Source organism: Schistocerca piceifrons, chromosome 1, assembly GCF_021461385.2.
Source record: "Schistocerca piceifrons isolate TAMUIC-IGC-003096 chromosome 1, iqSchPice1.1, whole genome shotgun sequence".
NCBI classification, from domain to species: domain Eukaryota; kingdom Metazoa; phylum Arthropoda; class Insecta; order Orthoptera; family Acrididae; genus Schistocerca; species Schistocerca piceifrons.
Genome location: NC_060138.1, coordinates 726,965,591 through 726,990,836, shown reverse-complemented (window position 1 = coordinate 726,990,836; position 25,246 = coordinate 726,965,591). Strand labels below are relative to the sequence as shown.

At 39.1% G+C, this 25,246-nt stretch overlaps 1 protein-coding gene across 2 annotated transcripts in view; it reads right to left on the bottom strand.

The window, feature by feature from the left end:
• LOC124711208 (serine/threonine-protein kinase Warts-like) overlaps positions 1-25,246 on the bottom strand; it is a 210,151-nt gene that overhangs the window by 62,736 nt on the left and 122,169 nt on the right. For both annotated transcript variants that reach the window (XM_047241157.1, XM_047241166.1), the window contains exons 3-4: positions 22,848-22,965; positions 10,804-11,330 (exon numbers count right to left, since the gene is read on the bottom strand). In XM_047241157.1, coding sequence (XP_047097113.1) covers positions 10,804-11,330; positions 22,848-22,965 — 645 coding nt within the window. The remainder of the gene's footprint in view (positions 1-10,803; positions 11,331-22,847; positions 22,966-25,246) is intronic.

Genomic DNA, 25,246 nt, shown 5'->3' with positions numbered 1-25,246 from the left:
AAGACGCCTCGCTGAGTTTAAATGAGGTCATTTAATAAAGCTACAAGAAGCTCAATGTTCTTTCTGAGATACTGCAGAAAGACTTGGCAGGACTGTAGTCACTGCGTATGACTGATGGCAGCAGTCACAGGAACATACAAGGGTTGTTCAAAAAGTAAGGTGACTTTTCAAATTGCACGGCAATGTACATTCGACTATCGATTATTATTTTTTTTGTTATGTTGGTACACATGTCCCAAAAATATGTTCAAAGCTTCAAGTTTACAGCATACTTCATTTGTTTTTGACACATAGAAAGGTCAGACGTGTTTTAGTGTGCTCGGCAATTTTCTATTTTTATAAAAAATGAAGCAAAGATTTTTTAACAAATTTTGTGTGAAAAATGGAATCAAGTGCTCTAAAACACTTGAAATGTTGACAATGGCATACGATGAGTCTGCTCTAAGTGTAAAAAAAAAAAAAAAAAAATTTACAAGTGGTACAAGCTCTTCCAAGATGGCCAAGAAGATGTCAATGACTAACCTCACTCTGGACGCCCCAGCACATCAATAACAGATGATAACATCGAAGCTGTTAAATTACCGTGACATAGTGAATCATGAATTTTTGCCTCAAGGTTGTATGGTCAATAAGGAGTATTACCTTGATGTTATGCGCTGCTTGCAACAAGCAACACACAAAAAACTCTGGAATTGTAGAAAAACAATTCATGGCTTTTCATCACGACAATGTACCTGCTCATTCGTCGTTGCTTGTGAGAGATTTCTTGGCTAAAAACAACACCACAATCATGCCTCAGCTGCCATATTCACCGGATTTGGTGACCTATGAAAGGATGAAGATTTTCAACGACTGAGGAAATAAAAACTGCATCACTGGAAGTACTCAAGGCTGTGCCAAAAGGTGCTTATGAGAAGTGCTTTGAGGACTGGAAGAAGTGTTGGCACAAGTGTATTGTATCTGAGGCGGATTACTTTGAAGGGGACAGCATGAATATTGATGAGCAAATAAATATTTTTTCATAAAAATATAAAGTCACCTTACTTTTTGAACACACCGTGGGTTGCAAGAATATCAGGTCCCAGATGGTCACATGACACTACCGAGATGAGTGGCCATTGTGTTTGGTATGAGACTCGGAGGCATCGTGCAACATCTGCAGCAGCAATCTGAGCAGCAGTTGGCACCACAGTGACACAACAAACTGTTAGAAATCGGTTTTTTCAAGACAGCCCCACGACAGATGCCCCATAGTGTGCATTCCACTAAACCCAAACCACTGCCATTTGCAATTTCAGTGGTGTGAAGCGAGAGCTCATTGGACGACTAGTGCGTAGGTCTGCCTTGGTGCCAGTGATGGCTGTGTGTGGGTTAGGAGGAGGCTAGTTGAGAGCTTGTAACCAAGTTGCCTGCATGCTAGACACACTGGACCTACACCTGGAGTTATGGTCCGGGGTGCAATTTCATGACAGCAAGAACACTCTTGTGGTTATCCTGTGTACCTTGGCTGCAAATTTGTCCGTCAATTTGGTGATTCAACATGTTGTGCTGCCTTTCATGAACAGCATTCTAGGGGGTGTTTCCCATCAGGATAATGCTCACGCACATACCACTATTATAATCCAAACATGCTCCACAAAGCGTCAAAGTGTTGCCTTGGCCTGCTTGATCACCAGATCTGTCTCCAATCAAGCAAATATGAGAGATCAAGAGTCATCCGCAAACAGCATTAACCATCCCTGTATTAACTGACAAAGTACAACAGGCATGTAACTCCAACCCACAAACTGGCCCTAAAACACAATGCATGCACATTTGCATGCTTGCAATCAATATTCTGGTGGTTACACCACTTATTAATGTACCAGAATTTCACATTTGCTATGACTTATCTCGCACTTACATTAACCTGTGATCTTTCAATGTCAATCACTTAAATATGTTACCTAGACAAATGTATTCCTGAAATTTCATTACTCTACATTAATTATCTTTTGTTGTTGTGATTTTTTTCCTGTCAGTGTATAAGCAAGCTATTGCCATGGAAGATATCAGCAGAAGGTCGGTGCAAAGGTTCTATGTTTGGCCAACATTTGAGATGAAGACTTACAATCAAATGTGGCTACACCTGTATTTGTCATCCAGTACTGATACCACATTTTGTGTGGGTACAAATTTGTGAATTCTTTTTGTACTGATTCTCCCATACACCATTGCAGTTTTGTACTGCATATGTGCTGCAGTTTCTTGATGAAACAAAATATATTTAAGACAGCTGGGGCTGCTGCTGTTCAAACTTTAAAGTGGATCTATGGCAACTTCTGATGCCTAGAGACATAATGTCTCATGCAACCAATGGCAGGCAACTCCTGTACTGACTCTTTGTATGCTGATCCAAGAGATCTGTTACCCTCAGAGGAACAGAAGTCAGTGAACAAGCAAGAATCAACAACAGCAGCTCTGTCCTGAATGTGCTATTTAAATCCCTAACTCAAAATATAAGTGAGTTTTGTTAGCAGTCAACAATGGTAATGAAGCCGAAAAAATTAAGTTCAAGTTTTGTATAGGTACTGTTGCACCACAGCATTTCTTAGCCTAGTGGAAGAGACCCGTGACCACATCAGCAGACAAATGTCACGGCATAGTGGCACTAGAAATGTCAGTGGTGGGTGTTCTTGTGAAAGAATCCATAATCAGACTATGCTTAAATTGTGGAAGTCATCACCCAGATCTCCTGAAAACATAAGTTGCGACATCATCACAGCACACCAGCACTACAGTACTGTTGACACAGCAGAAGGATTGGGTCAGCAAGTCAATGATGTCATAATTGGCCAACTGTCTGCACTAGCTGCAAGTCAGTTATCCACGTCGTAAGTCCATTTACTGCTGACCTGGTGCCTTCCAGCCAGCGGGGCACCTGCTGACTAACTTACATCCATTGCAAGCCACCTACGTTCGTGCATGGGCCACTTAAGAGGGTATTACACGATGATCCACCTCAAACAGTACTGGCCTAGGGCGGTAGCCATCTAGCAGTAGAATGCGTGAAACTATGAAAATTAGCAGACACTTTATCCACGTGCCAGAATAGGTAGCAGTTCTAAACTGCCGTCAATCCGCACATGGGCACTAGACAGTGATAACTTGCACTTGCACAGAAGGAAGTACCGTAGTACCTTTTGCTTGTTGTTAGGTGGCGAGTGGCTAATTTCAGATTTTCATGGTGGGGGTTTTCCGCATTTTTTTACAGTAAATTGGTTTTCATAAATGCAGTAAAAAAAAAGTAATACCTTTCTGCCAGTCGATTTCCTATTATATTAGCTGTTTGTGAAAGCATTTTTGCTACTGATTGCTTCGTATTGTAGAAATGGAGTGGAGCAGAGAGGCTTTAAGTGTCTTAATTCAGGAATACAGCAAGGAAAGGCATGACCCACTTGACACGCTGTGTCATAATAAGGTACATTGGCAGTTGCAATTGTTTATTTCTGAGTAATATACATATAACATTACACAGTGATTTTCGATTTGTATTTTAATGCCTTAGCTTACAAAAGTTCATCTTTGTTTTTATTGAATCTCTTGCTTTATTTCAGCATACCAAGAAAGAGAAACTGGCAATGATAGGCGAGAAAGTCCATACAGTTTTAACCAGTGCAACAGACAAAGACTGTAAAACTCTTAGTGGCCCAGGCACTGGCTTTTCGTTTTTGTCATCATTCTGCTCTAATCCAAAGGTTTACTGTCATTGTCAGGGGAATAGCTCCAAAAAAGAGTGGGTCCTCCATGTGCAAGTGTGTGTGTGTGTGTGTGTGTGTGTGTGTGTGTGTGTGCGTGTGTGTGTGTGTCTATAGCGCCTTTGTAACCAAGTGTCATAATATAAAACTAACCGTTGAGTCTGTAATTCAGAACAGAAGTAACCATCATAAAAGAATAAAAATTACAACATAAATAATGATAAAAATAATTACAATAATTTCTTACTAATCAGGAACTTGAGCTCACAGAAATAATTTAAACGAATGACATTCCAGTAAATCGCACCGTCTCCCTCGAGTTTCGTGTGGTAGAATGAACAACTTTACAAGAGATCAGACAGTTCTATTTGCATTTTGCGCATTATTACCGTCTAATGTGCATGCGCACCAGGTAATCCTGTGTGGATGGTGTAAAACGTCGATGTGAACCAGTCTGTAGTTACAGATATGCATGCTTGGTACGCTGGTACCTAGGCATACAGTTTAGGTGCACCGTGTGATAGGGGCTTTAGCTGCCATTGCCTGTATTTGCAGACTTTGCTACTACTTGCCATTGCCCCATAAGGGCACACTTCACAGCTGAGAGCCACAGCTGTCCACACTGGGGTGCACAATTTGGCTCTGCATGGTATGGTTCACCCTTCAATAAACTGCACATCAGTACTAGTTAGCACGGCTGACTTCTCTGCTTGCCGCATACCACCCTACATCAAGATCTGACTAGTGCTACATGGTTGAAGTGCTGACCATGTAGTCTTTCCTCACCTGCTGCCTGCTGCACAGTGACAACACTGAACACTGGCCATGAGAGGAGGTCACTTGTTGATCTAAGTACGCTTTACTGATCAAGACCTACTTCCGCCTTGGACCATAGACCATAACCTAGCACCACCTTGACTGACATACACTGATTCTGACACAAAATAAAGAATACATGAGACTACCGGTTTTATGACAGGATGTCAGACATCAACTTCACAGCAGGGTGAGTGGCAGGTGGTAACACATTGGAATTGCTTCAGACAGAGGGCCAATGTGGAAGCTGGCCATCTGGCCACACCTAATTGCATTCTGAATGAATGTGTGGTCATATCTTCAGCAGGGTACAAGCAAGCACTTGTGGGCAGGGATTTGCTATAGTCCAATCCACAAACGATGGCAGTTGGGGCAGTTTGAAACATGGGCAGAGATTGCATTGTTGCCTGTTGCACGTGACAATAGCGTTAAGCGCGTACATGTTCTTTGCACTTGAAAAAAGCATGTATATAGCAAATTATGTCTCTCGTTTGCTTGTGCGGAATTTTTTGCTTATCACCACCATCAGCAGTGACAACTCACAGCTAATGGAATAAAAATTCACTAAATAACTCACTACAGTCATGTTTAATACTCACACTGAATATGACATTCACAGCAGACTGCAGAGAACACTACTGAATGCTCACTGGGTGTCGGAAAACGCATGTCATAGACGCGCAGAACAAGCCTAAACTCGACCGCCATCATTTGTGATTCCAACTACAGTAATCAGGAGCTCCATGTTAGGCACATTATGGAGCCACTAGGAAGATAGCATTCAGGGCTGGAAAGAAAGCCAATGTGCACTCAGTATGTCTGCCAGGGGGCCTCATCCGAGATGTGGACACAGCCTTGCTGCCACGGTTGAGCATGCAGAGTGCAGTCATCTACAAGTTGTCACTCATGTCGGCACTAAAGACGCCAGTTGCATGGGTTCTGAGGCCAGTTCACACATACAGCTGGTGGAAGTGGTGAAAGCTGCTGCCCCCACGCGTGGGCTGCAAACAGAGCTCGTAATTTGCAGCATTTTTCCCAAAGTCGAGCAGGGTCCTGTGGCTTGGATCCGAATAGAGGGTCTGAAGCGAAGGCTTCGTTGACTCTATGACTGTCTTGGCTGCAGATATCTAGCCCCGCATTATCAGGTGGGGATCTGTAGGATTCCCCTTGATAGGTCAGGGGTGCACTACACACAGGAAGCACCTACTCAGGTAGCAGAGTATTTGTGGGGTGCACATGGGCTTTTTATAGGCTAGGCAGTAGTTTGAGATATTCTGATGAACAATCGTCAGTTGATACACAGTACAGACACTTGAACTGTCAAAATTTTATCGGCAAATTGTTGAAGTATTCGTAACAATGTTCCATGAGTTTACTTTCCTCCAGGAAAGTTCTTTACTCAAATTATTCTTGAGACCTAGAGCTGGCTGAAACCTGAAGCAGAAAGCTCTGAGATATTTAGAGAATCATAGAATATGTATCAGAAAGACAGATTAGATGCCATAGGAGAGGGAGTGTTCATCGCAGCTGACAAAAATATTTCCTCTATTGAGGTCTAAATTGTGTGTGACTGAAGTAATTTGGTTGTGTGTAACAGGTCTAGGTGGAACCAAGTTAATTCTTGGATTTTTTTACCGGCCACCCAATTGCACTGTGAAACTTCTAGAGTTATTCAAAGAAGGTCTACAGTCAGCACCACCTAAGTACCAAGACCATGTGATACTAGTTGAAGGCAACTTTAACCTACCAAGCATGAACTGCTGGGACATAAACAGATTCACTGCAGTGAGGGAACTACAGTCAGTCTTGTAAAGTACTTTTGCATTTTCTGACGACTGACTTGAGCAGCTAGTTCAGCAGCCCATACAAAATGGAAACATCTTACACCCTGTAGCTACAAAGAGACCAGACTTTATCAACAGCAGCGATATAGAGATGAGGATTAGTGATCGTGACGTCATTACAGCAACTATGATAATGAAAGTTAATAAACTAATAAAGAAGGCTAGGAGACGCTTTCTGTCAGTAAGAGCAGCTAAACAGTTGTTAGATCCCACTTCGGTAATGAAATGACATCACTTAGTTCCAGTAAGATGGACATAGAGGAATTAGGGCAAAGTTTAAACAGACTGTAAATTGTGGTCTGGAGAAGTGTGTGCCTAGTAAGTGGATTAAGGGTGGAAAAGATCCACCATGATTTAACAAGAAAATTCTGAGGAAGTAAAGCCTGTTGCACTCTTGGTTCAGAAGAGAATGTGCAAATGATAACAGGCAAAGATAAGTAAAGATTCACGGATCTGTGAAAAGATCTATGTGCAAAGCATACAACAATTACCACTGTCATACCTCAGAAAACAATCTGGCTAAAAAACCGAAACAAATTCTGGTCCTATATGAAAACGATAAGTGGATCTAAGGCTTCCATCCAGTCATTTGTTGAGCAGTCTGGTACAGTAGTTGACAATAGTAAAACAAAAGTCAAAGTTTTAAATTTCACATTTAAGAAATTGTTCACACAGGACAATATACCATCCATTTGACAACTGAACAGACTCCCATGTGGACGACATAGTAGTTAGCACACCTGGCATGGAGAAACAACTGAAAGAGTTCAAAACAAATAATTCACCAGGTCCAGATGGAATCCCAATTTGGTTTTACTAGGAGTACACTACGGCATAGGCCCCTTATTTGGCTTGCGTTTACAACTCTCATTCAATGCAAAGTCCCAAGTGACTTGTTCATGTGAAGTTCAGCTTGTCCTTTTCTTACATGATGTACTGTGAATTAGAGATGAAAGGTAACAGGCATACACCATATTTCTAGATTTCCGGAAAGCATTTGACACAGTGCCTCACCACAGACAGTACGAGCATACAGAATAGGTTTCCAGATAAGTGAGTGGCTCAAAGCCTTCTTAAGAAATAGGACCCAGTATGTTGTCCTCAATGGAGAAGTGCCCCATGGAAATATGATAGGACTACTATTATTTCCTACATAAATGATCTGGCGGACAGGTTGGGCAGCAATCTGCAGTTTTTTGCTGATGACACTGTGGCCTATGGTAAGGCATCGAAGTTCTGTGACTGTAGGAGCATACCAGATGACTTCAACAAACTTTCTACTTGGTGTGACAAATGGCAGCTAGTTGTAAATCTAGAAAAATGTAAGTTAATGCAAATAAATAGGAAAGAGAAACCCATAATGTTCAGACACAGCGTTAGCAGTGTTCTGCTTGACACAATCATGTGGTTTAAATATCTGGGTGCCCAGAGAGATATGAAATCAAACGAAGATGTGAGTATTGGGGTAGGGAAGGTGAATGGTCAACTACGTTTTACTGGAAGAATTTTGGGCAAGTGTGGTTTCTATCTGTAAAGCAGACTACATATAGGACACTAGTACGACCTATTCTTGAACGCTGCTCAAGTGTTTGGGATCTGTACCAGTTCAGATTATAAGAAGACTTTGAAACAATTCAAAGGTGGGCAGTTAGATTTGTTACCAGTAGGATCGAACAATATCCAACTGTTATTGAGATACTTTGGGAACTAAATGGGAATCCCTGGATGTGAAACTATGTTCTTTCCAAGGAATACTACTGAGAAAATTTAGAGAACCAGTATTTGAAGCTGATTGCAGAAAGATTCTACTTCCACCAACACATATTTCACATATGGTCCACAAAGACAAGGTACTAGAAATTAGGGTTCATACTGAGGAATAAAGATGATTGTTTATCCCTCACCCTATTTGCAAATGGAACAGGACAAGAAATGACTAGAAGTGGTACAGCGTACCTTCTGCCATGTAGCGTACAATGGCTAGCATAGTATGTATACAGATGTGATATAGATGTACTAGTGACTGGGCTGACCACACTGAATCCCTCCGTAAGTGGTCACCTGCAGATGGGGAGGTTGATAAAATTGACGACACTTGCAATATTTTGTTTACTGAGCTTAAGAGAAAGTGTAACGTCAAAAGTGATCTTTGGCAGTGCACAGTGGAAATCAGTGGAGCATTGTTCCAACTGGGAGAAGCTGTTGCCAATGACATACTGTCACAAGATCATCCTCCGCAGAGGATAAACCAACTAAACCGCGGGCGAACAACTTAAAGCACATGATACAGCAGTGCACGGTACAACAGAACACAGCACTGCAAGAAAGTCTACCTGTAATTAGCATTAAAGTAAGGGAAATCAATGAGACTACTGTAGTGGGTACCAGTAGTGCCATATGCAAGTTGCATGTCACTATACATTTAGGGATACATTTCCTGGAAAAATGTAAGGTAAACTTTTGTTATAAAGTCAAGATACCAATGGATGCACCAAACAGTAAGTTAAAAAACCACTGGATAAACAGAAAGAAGTGCCAAGCTTGAGAGATCAATTACACAGGACCATTTCCTGTTTAAGTTGAATTGTTACAGAGTTTGTTAATAGGAAAGAGTTTTCAATATTACTTTTAGTTTGCTCTCTATATATGTCATGTGGTGGTTCAATGTAGTAATATCCATGGCCAAAAGGTAAGGAAAGATCAGTGGGCTAATACAAACTCAGAGAGGATGCATTATAGCAGAGCAGATGATCCTGCATGTGCAGCAGTACTGTAGTAGCCAGCACAACAGAGTTGTGGTAATGTGTCTTGGTTTCAGGTGTCAGTATAGTCTTGATCCTTCTTTGTGCAGACTGAGTCTACTTAAGACAAGCTGCAGTACAGTTAACAAAGTTGAAGGATTGGGTCACCAAGGAAGTGATGTCATGATTGCCCAATGAGTATGTCTCAAGCAGCAGTTCTGTTGGTGGGATGGTACTGCCATTACAGAAATGGTGGCAGACCGAGTTCACATAAATACTGCCCATTTTACACAAACAATATCAATCACCACATGCAGCCTGCTATGAGGTGTAGTTTATGCTGGTCAGACCTCAAATCACAGATGCTGCCTTCAATAGCTGCGAGCTTGCTGTCTCTGCCTAAGTGTGAATGCTACTGATTTGGCGCCTTCCAGCCTGTGTGTCACATGCTGGATAACTTTCATCCACTGTAGGCTGTCAACCTTGGGCACCACAGAGCCCAAGGTTCTGTGGTTCGTGCATGGGTCACTTTGAAGCCCACCCACAATCACATGTGGGCACACACCACCTCTGTGAGCCGCCACTGTCCACAAGGTGCCCACAGTTTGGCTCTGCACACACTGCAATATCCTGCAACAACACAAGCTGTGTATCAGTATCAGTAGGGATGGTTGTATTCTCTGACCGTCACATACCACCCTGCCTCAAGACCTGACTCAGTGCCACTCCACTGGAGTGATGACCATGTATCCTCGTCTTAGCTGCTGCCTGTCGCACAGGGGCAACGAAGCCTGCTGATTACTCGCTGGTCTCAATGTGCTTCACCAATTGAGACCAGCCTGTGCCTTGGGCTGTGCTGATGCAACCTAGTACAACCTCGTATGATGTATTCCGACACCAAATAAATGAATCTAGAAAATGCTGTTTTTATCACTGGATGTCAGACAAATTACGAGGTACCTACACCACACTGCTGCTAACACACCTAAGGAGGAGAGTAGAACACCTTCCTGGCCAGTAGCAGCCCAGCTCCCCCACCCACCACTGAGGTCATGCACCTCTAACCTCTACAGTACTAAAAATGTATTACAAACAGTATATCAAGTTTACTACACCAACAAGTCACAACACTCACCATAATGACAAGCAAAGATTAAGAACATAAGCCTCAAGAGCAGTAATGAGTTACTCTACAGAAGGATTCAGAATAAAGACATTAAAAGCATAAACTTTGCGTGACATGATTAAGACACTGGCTGTTGATGCAAAAAAGGAGAGTGGTTCACATTGCAGTGTGATATTGTTTCCGACGAAATGAAGTTACGGTGTACTGTCAGGCTTTAAACTTCAAATCTTTACTGACTAAAAACTTTCTGCCACCCAGTCAAAAAAAATTTGTGTTTTTGATGAGAACTGAATCTGAGTGCCACATTTAGCCAGTGAATGTAAGAGGAGGTATAATGGATGACATTAGCAAAAATATGTTTATTGGTTGTTTCAGAGGCATTTCTTAAATCATACACAACATTTTAAAATTGTTTTCAATGTAAAACAGATAAAATATAAATTGTTAGAAATGTAATAGGTAAGATTATGATATTCTTATTCAAGAACATCAAATGGTGTGGTAAATAAATATAAAAACTATGCAGATTACAAATTTACCTGTGGACCATTTTGAACAACCATTGGCTGCTGCCTTGAAGGTGTTACTAAAGTAGGACTCGTACCCCTCGTAGCTGATGGTGCAGTAGGTGTGACAACAGGCACAGACACTGACACCTGACAAGGTGGCTGTGGAGGTGGGCGTGATGGTACAACAGGCACAGGAGCTGGTGACATGCGCTTCAAGAGCTGCTGCACATGGTGAGGAGGGGGTGGAGGTACAGGGGGTGGGGTTGAACTGCATCGAGGAGGTGGCACAGGGGGAGGAACTGAAGAAACAGCTGCAATAGGTGGCGTTGGTGGGGGTGGTTCAGTGGCGGCTGCAGCTGCTGCTGCGGCTGCCGCAGCAGCAAAGGCACTTGGTGAGTACTGCCGGCTGAGCTGAGGGTGAGGGTGACCTTGGCCTGGGCTATCAGAGCGTGAAGAGCCTGCTCCACTGTCCAATGCTGGTGATCCACGGTGAGGCCCAGCCAGTTCACGTTCTAGGCTTGGCTTGCGGATCAACTTCGTGCTCAGCGCAGAAAGACCTATGCACCAATAATCAAGTAATTCCTTTACTGACTCATCTCTAATAATAAAGAAATGTAAATTTACATACTGGCAAAATGAAAAAAATCAACATTTCTGATAAAAGTCTCAGAAATTATAAATGAAGAGCTAATTGATGGTATAGCTTTAGTTAGCTGACAGCTCCATTTTTCTCACACAATATGTTGATGAAATGTTTTGTTTAAAATGGACTCATCAGCTCAGCTAGAAATTTGAAAAAGTAAATCAAACACTGATGCAGAGCAAAAATTATAAATGACAGTTAGCTGTTTATTACCTAACAATATTTGTCTCCCACTCATTAAGAACATAAGGAAACAAAACTGAGCAATGAGATCACTGGAACATAGTCAAGCTGTGCAACATTAATGGTGGAATACACAAGATTATTTAGATACCTCCTAAACACTCCACGAGAAAAATGATGCTTTATAGTGATGGGATCATCACAAGAGCCTCAGCTGATGGTACTTGTGCCTAACGACTAAGAGTATTATTAAAAACAACTCAAGATTCTCATCGATCTAATTTTGACACTACCATGTAATCAACATAGTGTGAAATTATAATGTCTTTTGTATGACAGAAAATCAAATACAGTACCCAAAAAATATGATCAACATTAAAGTATATTCTACTGTTCAGTAAAGACAACTTATAAATTGTGGGCACCATTCCATTGGGAACTTCCCTGTTTGAATATGGTATCAGGAGTGTGCTCACATAAAGATTTAACACTGATGTTAACAACTTATTTACTAATAAAGGAAAGAAAAATTATGATTTAATGTCATGTCAGTAATGAAGTTATTACCAACAGATCACACGCTTAGACTGGATTGAATGCTGAAGGAAATCAGGTATCATCTCAGCACTCTTCCTAGTTGATTTAGGGAAGCCATGGACACCTAAATCTGGCCTCACTGCTCCTAAATGTGATTGCATTGTTCCTAGAATCTGTTGCCACGAAGGACACAATTCTGACCCATTGTGCTCTTCAGTATTGTACTAGAAGTGAATCTGATACAAAACTCCAGACACTTACTAGAAATCTGATCCTTTACTGTTGACAGAATCAGTCAACACTGTGATAGATAATTCATAGAAATTCACTTGGAAGTTCTTTAAAATTGAATCCCCAAGTGCATTAAGCAAACATTACATTTCTCAATTTATTTTGGATGAGTGATAGTGTAATGCACCTCAGGAGTAATCTTCAATCTACATTATTATAAAAATGAGTGTTTCTAGAAATTGTAGAAGCTAAATCTGCCTTTTTCACATTACAGCATGTATTGCTTTTTTGTTGTATGCCTGCTGGCCACGCACATCAGTGATTATATGTAGGAAAAAAGCACTGGGTGCCAATGACACACTGTCACTGCCCTCTACAGGTTACTAGAGCTTTATCCCATATTTGCGTTGAAATATTTCTGTGGTTTGATTTTTTGACGTACCAAACACTATAATTTCAAATGTGGTTGAAAAAGAAGTGTTTTGGCATTAATCTGCTTGTATTTATCTGGAACATTATTCATTTATTTGTGCTGCCATTAATTGTATGTGATGATTCTTTTGCGGTGTTGTTATTTATTTGCTACCTAGTAACTCTGCATGATGCATATTTAAGACCATTGCCTCAGCATCAGTGGCCTAATACAGCTCAATAAATTTGGAAATGGCATGATCATAGCATACAGTGTGATCTACAGAATCTCGCTACATATAAAAATCATGTTTCTCCGAAGTCAGACAGGCAATCATAGAAATAAAAGGAATCTGTACACACATGAATCAAATGGCTCACTAATTACCTCCTACATCACACTGGATATTATTGTTATTTCTTTCTTGACTCAGATGTTATGTCTGGTTAAAAATGGAAGGTGACGCAGACCTTGATCAAGCGTGACTTCCTTTTAACTGTACGATATATGTTACATTGCATTTAGGAACTTTCGGGTAATTGAACAAGTATCAATAATTACAGATTTCTGTAGTTGTATATATAAGTTTGGATGTAGCTGTATTGCATTGATGTACTGGTGGATGTTGTGTGGTATGACTCCTGTAGTTGATAGTATAATTGGTATAAAGTCAACTTTATCCTGATGCCACATGTCCTTCACTTCCTCAGCCAGTTGGATGTATTTTTCAATTTTTTCTCCTGTTTTCTTCTGTATATTTGTTGTATTGGGTATGGATATTTCGATTAGTTGTGTTAATTTCTTCTTTTTATTGGTGAGTATGATGTCAGGTTTGTTATGTGGTGTTGTTTTATCTGTTATAATGGTTCTGTTCCAGTATAATTTGTATTCATCATTCTCCAGTACATTTTGTATGTGGGAATATGTTGTTTTATAAGTTTATGTTGTAAGGCAAGCTGTTGATGTATTATTTTTGCTACATTGTCATGTCTTCTGGGGTATTCTGTATTTGCTAGTATTGTGCATCCGCTTGTGATGTGATCTACTGTTTCTATTTGTTGTTTGCAAAGTCTGCATTTATCTGTTGTGGTATTGGGATCTTTAATAATGTGCTTGCTGTAATATCTGGTGTTTATTGTTTGATCCTGTATTGCAAACATGAATCCTTCCGTCTCACTGTATATATTGCCTTTTCTTAGCCATGTGTTGGATGCGTCTTGATCAATGTGTGGCTGTGTTAGATGATATGGGTGCTTGCCATGTAGTGTTTTCTTTTTCCAATTTACTTTCTTCGTATCTGTTGCTGTTATGTGATCTAAACGGTTGTAGAAGTGGTTATGAAATTGCAGTGGTGTAGCCGATGTATTTATATGAGTGATTGCTTTGTGTATTTTGCTAGTCTCTGCTCGTTCTATAAAGAATTTTCTTAAATTGTCTACCTGTCCATAATGTAGGAAAAATATATCTAAAAACAAAGATGATGTGACTTACCAAATGAAAGTGCTGGCAGGTCGACAGGAATGTTTCCCTCTATTATAACCATATCATTAATTTGTCCATAATGTAGGTTTTTTATGTTGATAAATCCCCTTCCTCCTTCCTTTCTGCTTAATGTGAATCTTTCAGTTGCTGAATGTATGTGATGCATTCTACATTTGTGGCATTGTGATCGTGTAAGTGTATTGAGTGCTTCTAGGTCTGTGTTACTCCATTTCACTACTCCAAATGAGTAGGTCAATATTGGTATAGCATAAGTATTTACAGCTTTTGTCTTGTTTCTTGCTGTCAATTCTGTTTTCAGTATTTTTGTTAGTCTTTGTCTATATTTTTCTTTTAGTTCTTCTTTAATATTTGTATTATCTATTCCTATTTTTTGTCTGTATCCTAGATATTTATAGGCATCTGTTTTTTCCATCGCTTCTATGCAGTCGCTGTGGTTATCCAATATCTAATCTTCTTGTTTAGTGTGTTTTCCCTTGACTATGCTATTTTTCTTACATTTGTCTGTTCCAAAAGCCATATTTATATCATTGCTGAATACTTCTGTTATCTTTAGTAATTGGTTGAGTTGTTGATTTGTTGCTGCCAGTAGTTTTAGATCATCCATGTATAGCAGATGTGTGATTTTGTGTGGGTATGTTCCAGTAATACAGGGTGATTCAAAAAGAATACCACAACTTTAGGAATTTAAAACTCTGCAACGACAAAAGGCAGAGCTAAGCACTATCTGTCGGCGAATTAAGGGAGCTATAAAGTTTCATTTAGTTGTACATTTGTTCGCCGTTTCAGCCAATAAAGTTTTTGGTCCCTTTTTCTTCTAAGGTGCTACTGTAACTGGACTACAGTATCTGGAGATGTTAGAGAATTGGCTGTTCCCTCACCTCGAACAAGAAGCACAACAATTCATATTTCAGCAGGATGGAGCGCCACCACATTGGCACTTATCTGTCCGTAACTACCTGAACGTCAACTACCCGAGGCGATGGATCGGCCGCCAGGCAGCCCGTGACAGAGCACGTCATCACTGGCCTCCAAGAAGCCCTGATCTTACCCCCTGCGATTTTTTCTTATGGGGGTATGTTAAGGATATGGTGTTTCGGCCACCTCTCCCAGCCACCATTGATGATTTGAAACGAGAAATAACAGCAGCTATCCAAACTGTTACGCCTGATATGCTACAGAGAGTGTGGAACGAGTTGGAGTATCGGGTTGATATTGCTCGTGTGTCTGGAGGGGGCCATATTGAACATCTCTGAACTTGTTTTTGAGCGAAAAAAAAACTTTTTTAAATACTCTTTGTAATGATGTATAACAGAAGGTTATATTATGTTTCTTTCATTAAATACACATTTTTAAAGTTGTGGTATTCTTTTTGAATCACCCTGTATTGTATCCATAATTTGTATTATTTAGCATGTTGGATAGTGGGTAGTGGGTTCAGAGCAAGGCAGAACCAGAAAGGACTTAATGAGTCTCCTTGGTATATTCCACGCTTAATCTGTATTGGCTGTGATGTGATATTATTTGAATTTGTTTGGATATTAAGTGTGGTTTTCCAATTTTTCATTACTATGTTTAGGAACTGTATCAATTTAGGATCTACTTTGTATATTTCCAATATTTGTAGTAACCATGAGTGGGGAACACTATCAAAAGCTTTTTGGTAATCAATGTATGCATAGTGTAGCGACCTTTGTTTAGTTGTAGCTTGATATGTCACCTCTGCATCTATTATCAGTTGCTCTTTACATCCTCGTGCTCCTTTGCAACAGCCTTTTTGTTCTTCATTTATAATTTTGTTCTGTGTTGTATGTGTCATTAATTTCTGTGTAATGACTGAAGGTAATATTTTGTATATTGTTGGTAGGCATGTTATGGGGCAATATTTAGCTGGGTTTGCTGTGTCTGCTTGATCTTTAGGTTTCAGATAAGTTATTCCATCTGTAAGTGTATCAGGGAATGTGTATGGGTCTGCAATGTAACTGTTAAATAATTTAGTTAGATGTGAATGTGTTGAGGTGAGTTTCTTTAGCCAGAAATTTGCTATTTTATCTTTTCCAGGGGCTTTCCAATTGTGAGTAGAATTAATTGCTTGGGTGACTTCATGTTGCAAAATTATCACTTCAGGCATTTGTGGTATCATCTTGTATGCATCTGTTTCTGCTTGTATCCACCGTGCATGCCTGTTATGCTGTACCGGATATGACCATATGTTGCTCCAGAAGTGTTCCATGTCTGTTATGTTTGGTGGATTGTCTATTTTAATGTGTGTGTAATCTATTGTAAAATGTCTTTTGGTTTGTGTTGAATGTTTGGTTTTGTTTCCTTCTATTTTCACTTTTTTTGTATCTTGTAAGTCGTTTGGCCAATGCTTGTAATTTCTGCTTCTTTTCATCTAATTGCTCTATCGCTTCTTGTTGTGAGATTTTACCTAACCTTTTTCGTTTTTTGCCTGACATTTCATTTCTTAGAAATTGTGTTAGTTGTCCGATGTCTTTCCTCAGTTTTTCTATTCTGATCTGTAGCCTGTGTTGCCATGGTGGTTTTCTGGGTTTCTTCTGTGTGTTGGTTGGTTCTGATCTCTGCCTAGTGTGTATATTTAGTATAGTGAGTGCTCCTATATAAACCAGTAGTTGTGGCTCTTCCTAGTTGTATTTTCATCTATTTTGTTGTGTATGATTGTGTTGATAGTTGTTATTGTTGTTTCAACTTGTGGATTATTTGGGGGTCTATGCAAGAATGGTGTAATGTCTGTATTTGTGTCTTTGTATTCTATATGTGTCAGCTGAAATTTTTCTTCTATATCTAACATGTGTGTCACTTCGTGTTCTTTTTGTGCTTGTTCTCATGGCTGTCTTAAGATTTCGTTTTCCTCTGATTGTTTAATTGATGCGTGTTGTTCTTTGTTTGTTTTCTCTGGGATGTTTGAGTCCATTACTGTATTTTCTTCTTCTTCTGATTGCACATTATTTTGTTCTAGTATTTGTTGTACTAGTTGTTTGATGTTTCCTAATTCTGACTGGGGTATCCTGCTATTTTTGATTATTACACGGATCTGATCAGCTAGTCGTTTTTCTATTAAAAATTTTAATTCTGGGTATCTGGTAATAAATGTTGTGTATACTTGTGTATCTGTATCCAGTTGTGTTGGTTCCTAAGTTTGGTGCTTGGTAATAACAGAACATGAGGTGTCTGTTAACTTCATCTGACCATCTCATCCTCTGTCTTTGTTTTCCTTCTAGAGTGGTTGGAGGAAGCATATCCTGCAAAACACCTCTATTTGGATTTAAATCATTTTCCGTGTTGCTAGCAGTGTCGTTACCATTGTGGACGGGCATAGGGTTCAAGCGTCGTCCCCGACCATGACAGCGCTTATCCGAGGCTTCATTAGTTCTGTCCTAAACCAACTAATCACACTAAAAGGGGGGTTAGCCCTATTAGTGGTTTGTTCTTTTCGTCGCCTTTTATGACTGGCAGAACATACCGGAGGCCTATTCTTTTCATGGGCCTCCACGGGTTAAAAAATTATTATTATTATTATTATTATTTCTTTCTTTTCTCAGACGTTATGTCTGGTCAAAAATGGAAAGTGACGCGGACCTTGATCAAGCGTGACTTCCTTTTAACTGTACGGTATATGTTATATTGCATTTAGGAACTTTCGGGTAATTGAACATGTATCAATAATTACGGATTTCTGTAGTTGTATATATAAGTTAGGATGTAGCTGTATTGCATTGATGTACTAGTGGATATTGTGTGGTATGACTCCTGTAGTTGATAGTATAATTGGTATAATGTCAACTTTATCCTGATGCCACATGTCCTTCACTCCTCAGCCAGTTGGATGTATTTTTCAATTTTTTCTCCTGTTTTCTTTTGTATATTTGTTGTATAGGGTATGGATATTTCGATTAGTTGTGTTAATTTCTTCTTTTTATTGGTGAGTATGATGTCAGGTTTGTTATGTGGTGTTGTTTTATCTGTTATAATGGTTCTGTTCCAGTATAATTTGTATTCATCATTCTTATTATTCTTATTATTATTATTATTATTATTATTATTATATGAATATTTAGATTCAAGGATTGACAAGTTTCATAAGCTACTTGGCAAATAGCAATGTAAAGTTGCATGGCACATAGTAATGTTCTGTAAACAGACATCTTTGTTTATAGATATTGGTGACTATTGCTACTGAAAAATACTAACATGATCAAGTAATTATTAAATTACCAATAGAAGACAAACAGCAGCTATTTAACATATCTGAGGAAGCAGCGGTTGTCTCCAAATTTACGTGGTTAAAGTTAGCAAGAGTATCATTAAGCAGTATAGTGACAGTTTATTGTTAACACAGTTCACAGATAAAGTTTACAGGCTATACTCTTCATCTGTTTATGTACATCTTCACTCGTTCGACATCCCTGAAGCTTCTCTTTATTGATAGGATCTCCACAGCAACTGTGATCAATGCATCGCATTTACATGTATAACTTTCAGTTTAATGATTTCATAATATAATACTTTCTCATTATCCATGTCCACAAAGGCACAGCTGTAAATGTGTTATACTGGTAGCTCTCTGATAAAGACCTTCTTATTGTATTATGCTTCATACTGTCACACTTGGAATAGATCAAAACAATAGTTTCACAGTCTCACCAACAGGTGAGGCTGTGAAACCATATCTCAGCTCCAGTGACAATAAGTCTGTAAAATCCTTATAGGCATGTTACTTCAAATACGAAACTAAGTGCTTTGTGTCAAATTAATGCCATTCTAACAACTACAATCATTTTATAATTTTTTAAAGTAGTGTTTTAAATATAAACAGTGCTATCTTGTTGTATCACACATCATCAAAATTTTGACAAACTCTCATACATTTTAAATATATTAGATACAAATCCTCTTCAGAGGTTGTTTCTTCACAATTAATGCTCACAAACACGCAATGTACAACTGAATATAATTTTTTATCAACATCAGCAGAGTTTACTTATCATTAAGGTAATGTTAGCAGCATCGAAACGGCCACCGAAGCAACTTAAGTTCTATTACTTCTTCTCTTGTGTGGAAATATCCATGAAGCTTTCCTATAACTCCTCACTTGCATGTAAGAATTCTTACTGGGTGGCAAATGTACAACAAAAACAAATTGCAAAAATGATGAGGAAGGTTGAGACACACACACTTGAAAAAGAGCAGAAAAGTGCCTGGACAATTACTTGCAGAATTACTTGCATCAGTAATGCAGAGATGCAAGAATCCAAATTTTTATTTATGAGGTATTGATGTTTTGTGTACCTAGAATATATCTTCTGCCACTTAAGTCACAAGTGGTGTATTGATTGTGCATCACCTCTCCCATCACATACACACACTGTGCATATAAACTAATATTTAGCGTATGTGACTTTACTGATCGCGCATCTGAACATCTGTTGAATTTCTGCTGATATGGATGAAAAAGGTAGTAATTTACAGATACAGTGTTTTTGTAGGAGGTACGAAGTATGAGAAAGAATTTTTAGTGTATAATTGAGTTTAACAAGAACATAATAAAAACTGCATGTGCAGTAACGGAGGGGATAAAGAATAAAGGAATGCCATTGGTATGCGACATTCGGTGCAAGAGCACTGTCTCATGTTCTTTTCCCAACTGACTGACATTCTGTTGTAAAGTATTTTTAACTGTTTAGTTTTGACTCTCAGTATTTTCATCTCACTTACCATTTAAATTTTCCCACTCCAATGCAGAGTTATAGTTCTCTTCACAAGCACCGTAAATCTACACTTCCTCTCGATTCAACACTAGCCATTGATTAATTTAACTCTGGTTTGGGAAGAATACAGAGTGTGTTCCATAAGTAATGCGACCAATTTCTTTCTGATGCAATGGTACACCACAGCGTGTTGTAACCGGCTGGGCAAAATGGAGGGGGGTGTTAGCTTCAAAACGCTCTTTGTCTCATTCAGCTGCAAGCTGCCGGAGAGTCTGGACGTGCGTTTCTGTCAACCCCTTTTTGAGTTTATGTAACACGGCACAATGGATCATTCTGTAGAGCAATGATACACTATCAAATTTTGCGTTAAACTTGGGAAGCCCACCACCGAAATGTTTCCATTACTCCACCATGCCTTTCGGACCAATTGCTTGCCCAAATGACAAGTTTTCTGATGGCACAAGTCGTTCATGGAGGGCCGAGAGGAGATCACCGACGAACCTCACAGGGGACGGACATCAACCACACAAGTCGACAAAAATGTGACGCAATTGTTTGAACTCTGACACACAGCTGAGCCTTCAATTGATAGCAAAAACTCTAAACATGTCAAAAACAACCGTTTTCCACATTGTGACCGAATATTTGAACATGAGGAAGGTGAGTGCCAAACTCGTCCCAAAAGTGTTGACCGACAAACACAAGCACATGCGAGTGCTTCAGTGCCAAGAAATGTTGGAAATGTGTGAAAATGATCCTCATTTTTTAAACTCAGTTATCACTGGTGATGAGTCATGGATTTTTGAGTACGACCCTGAGACAAAAGGGCAGAGTTCAGAGTGGCACACCCCATCGTCGCCCCATCCCAAGAAGGCACACGTGAGCAAGTCCAGGATCAAAACCATGCTCACTGTCTTATTTGACGTCAGAGCCATTGTCCACCACGAATTCGTACCTACCGGGACTAGAGTAACTCAGCTTTCTACTTGGAAGTGCTCAAAAGACTGGAAAGGAGGGTCTCGTGGTGCCGAAGCGACATCAAGGACACGTGGAAAGTCCATCACAACAATGTGCCATGTAACAGTGCCTTCACTGTGAACGACTTCCTGGCCAGGACCAAGACCCCATTGGTTCCCCAGCCTCCTTATAGTCCTGACCTGGCTCCCACTGAGTTTTTTTTCTTTTTTTTTTTTTTTGTTTGTTTCCTCAGTTAAAAGGAGTCATGAACGGAAAACATTAGGACACGATTGAAAGCATCCAGGTGCATGTTACATCAACTCTAAAGGACATTCCGGAAAAGGCATTTCAGGATGCCTTCCAGGCACAGAAACAGCGCCTCCAGCAGTGTATCAATGCAGAAGGGTGCTTTTTTGAAAATTTTTGATTATTTGTACGAATATATTCAATAAATGATTTTTTTATGAATTTGGTCGCATTACTTACGGAACACACCTTGTATGATTCAACACCACATCTTTTATCTGTGCCTTTTACTCAAGCATCACTAGCCAAAACTTCATATGAACCAGACACTTCAACTACCTATTCCATCTTCTGCTGACTTTTATTTTGGTCTTACCACAGTAATACGAACCATGCCATTACAAAGTATAGTGTCATCCACATATTTTCAGTTGATTCTACTGATTGTCTTCAATTTTATCAAAAAAGAGCATGAGCCATTCATGTAAAAATTGCAAATATCCAATATTTCCAAAGGCACTTTCATCTCATGGAAAACACATCATGTTTATCTCTAATAACATCAACAACTCTATTTTGTATAACAACCTACCCATGATTAAGTAGATGTTAAATCATGTTAGAATTAGTATCCGTTTTATGCTAAACTGATTCCAGCATAATCTATATAAGTGTTACGGTTACCTCACAAAATTATTCCCACACCTCCCAAACTGGTATTCCATTGCCAGGCTATTCATAACAATGTTACTCCTGCTCGCTGCCCCTTGCTGCATGGGCACTCTTGCACTCTAAAAGACACAGGTGCAAGGCCTGTTTGATGGATTTGGACAGCAGATTGCTTTCAGTTGTCGGCACAACATACTATCCTAATAGACAGGGCCACATATGTAAGCTCCCATGTCATTACCAAATCTGTTACAATCATGGCATAGTTTACAATGAGAACGTGACCAATTATCAATTGTCCTCCAATATAATTACTGCCATAATTTTATAAGAGGGTGTGTAGCTCAATGTAGTATGGTCAAATGTAACAGCTACTTCATAAAAAGTGTCCTCCGAATCCTCCCTTAACCCCATCTCCAGTGAAACAAGTTCCTCTCAATTGTATGGTTGGTACTGTAACTATGGCAAACCCTTCAAAGTCTCATAAATTTCACTGCCTCAATGTCTGTTAAGATCACCTACATACACTTGCCCCATTTCCAACCCCTTCTCCCTGACTTGTTCTCCAACTATTTCCGGTTCCCAACTTCTCTGCTAGCTTCACACTCCTCTCAATCTCTTATCTAATCCAGTCTATGCTCACCTCGTATTATCATCCTCATATTGCCTTCTTGTTTATCACTCTCCGCCTTGTTCCCCCTCCCCTTACCTTCCAATGTATACCGTGCCATTGTGGGTAACTGTACAAATTATAGTTATTTCTGTTCATTTATCTCATTTTTACTGCCCTGCTGTCTCTATCTGCACTACTTCTGAATTCACCCTACCCTACACACACACACACACACACACACACACACACACACACACACACATTTATTTTAAATGGAAAGAAAACTGCCATCAAGTGATTAAATGACAGGACATTATAAATCTATTAAATATAAAATGGAAGGGTTGGTCTTACCTGGAGAGGGTCCTTTGGTAATTCCATTGAGAGGCTCTGCATGCTGCTGCTTTGACAACAGGTCATGGGCTGCTTCTAATCTCCCCCCTGACAGTTTCAATGCCCGCAGGGATGCTTCCTACAGCAAAGAACAATTAATAGCCTTCAGTACCGTATATTAAATAAAATATATAGAAATGTATATGGAGTACTGCCAATTGCAGAAATAAATACTTATCACGATGAGACAAGTAACAGAAATGCTATTTATCTCGCTTGTATAAAAAAGGATAGAGAATGCATCTTATGCTTCAGAAGCTGAAACCTGTACGGTATACATTTGGAATAATTTCCCAAAATTATACAACACAAAATCAAACACGTGGTGACAAAATTGACTTTTGAGCAAGAGTGGGCAAGAACACATTAACTCACAACAGATCCACTTTTTAGCTAATAACGCAGCAGTGTAGTATCTCAGCAAAGGCAAACATTGTCCAATTGTTTATCATCTACTGCCTAAGCACCACATTATGCCATTTCTATTAATTTGCATTGGCATTATAGATAAAATACTAATTGGTAATTCACCTGGTACATTTTGCTGACTTATTGTGAAGGAAAACAACACAAACAAATCACTGCTCCAGAAGAGTTGTATTTTTGTGTTGCATTATTGGAGCATGCCAAATACTGTGAACGGATCACATCATACAAGATACTGAAATATAACAAGTAGCTGGTACACACTGTCAGGTATTGTTTCCAAGAATAAGAAATTTTTATGAGACTTACGTCAGAGAAAATAAATAGTATCCATGATGTAGGTAAAATGCATTCATTTGATATATTTTATACATGGGTTACCATTTTTATTCAATGAACACAATGTTTAGATGTTGTTATTGGAGCCCATTTTTGCTACCTAACACGTATGTTTTCACCAGGATCTTGAGAGATTGAAAGGAAAATGTATCACAGGTATCACAAGAATATAAATGTAGCTTTAGTAACAGAGTCAGTGGAATATATATATCAATAAATCTGGAACACAAGCTTGTTCAAATAATTAGGCAGAATAAGGGAAAAAGAGACACAACTGTACAAAATAAAGAAAGATCACCATTGTTTTAATATCTTATTCTCACTACTATCATACACATTTAAAAAAGAAATGAAATGATGGTAACATTCTTTGATGTTTTCTGCATGGCAGTTAAAAAGGAAAGAAAAATTAGAGAATACAAAACACAGAAAGGTGTTTTTTATCAGCTAGATACAAAAAAACCACATGAGAGAATAATTTCTGACACGTTGGGGAGTACACTCATTGTCAGTAATGCCAGTGAAATGCAGATACATAGAAAAATATCAGAGTGTGCTGTAACAAAAAGGGTCAAGGGCCACAAAAACTACCACAAAAATATTTCTCAATAATCACAGACTGCAAGAAATCCAAAAAATGGTTACAGTAAACCATTAGTTCACTATCTATTGGTAATGAATGAAAAACAGAAAAGAAAAGAAATACAAAATTATACTAAGAAAAGAAAAGAGGAAGCAATACAATAATCAAGTCAGTAGAAACAGAGCAAAACTTGGAGTTCAACTAGGATGCAGAAATGAAAACAACTAATAATAATTCTAGCATTCATCTTAATCAATTTACCGTAACCACAGACTTCAAGTCTGGATAGTGGGATGAAGCTTAACTTTGCTCTTCTGAACCCAAGTCAAGTGTCTCAACTGCTGCCCCATGTTGCTCAGTGTTAAGTTTCAATAATGGTTTGTTAGGCATGGTTCTAAATAATTGTTCGCTTGGCATAGTGCAATTGGAGGCATGCACTAACCTCCTTCTGATCTGCCAAAAGAGTTACTAATAAAATTAACAGTTGAGCTACAGTTTAATCTTAAATCTGAGTCTACACAGAATTTGGCGTTTTATGCACACAAAAAGCACTGCTAGATGTGAAAATAATGACACATTCAGGGGAAATTCTATGGCCCCCACTCAACTGAGTAAGATATCATTTACACATGGGTAGTGCGAAGAGAAAATGAGAAAAACAGAGGTACCTCAAGAAATGCCGTAAAGTATAAGCACAACCCAAAAGGAAGCTAATATCATTTAACAAATGTTGCCTGCAAAATAAAACTAAATATGCAACTTCTTTTCAGATTTATCGTGTTGTAAATTATAACTTTGACAGCACAGCACATACTTGTACTTTTGCTCAATCATTTGCGCTATCTTAACAGAGCCTAATAAGAAGCATTTTAACGTCATACTTTTTACAGTTTGACTTTGCTGGAATGGATGACCTGAGTACAAAATGTGTCTTAAAGGTGAAGCATGAAGGCACAACAATTAAAAAAGAAGTGAAACTTTGACTACCTCTATGCATAATATGATTTAATAT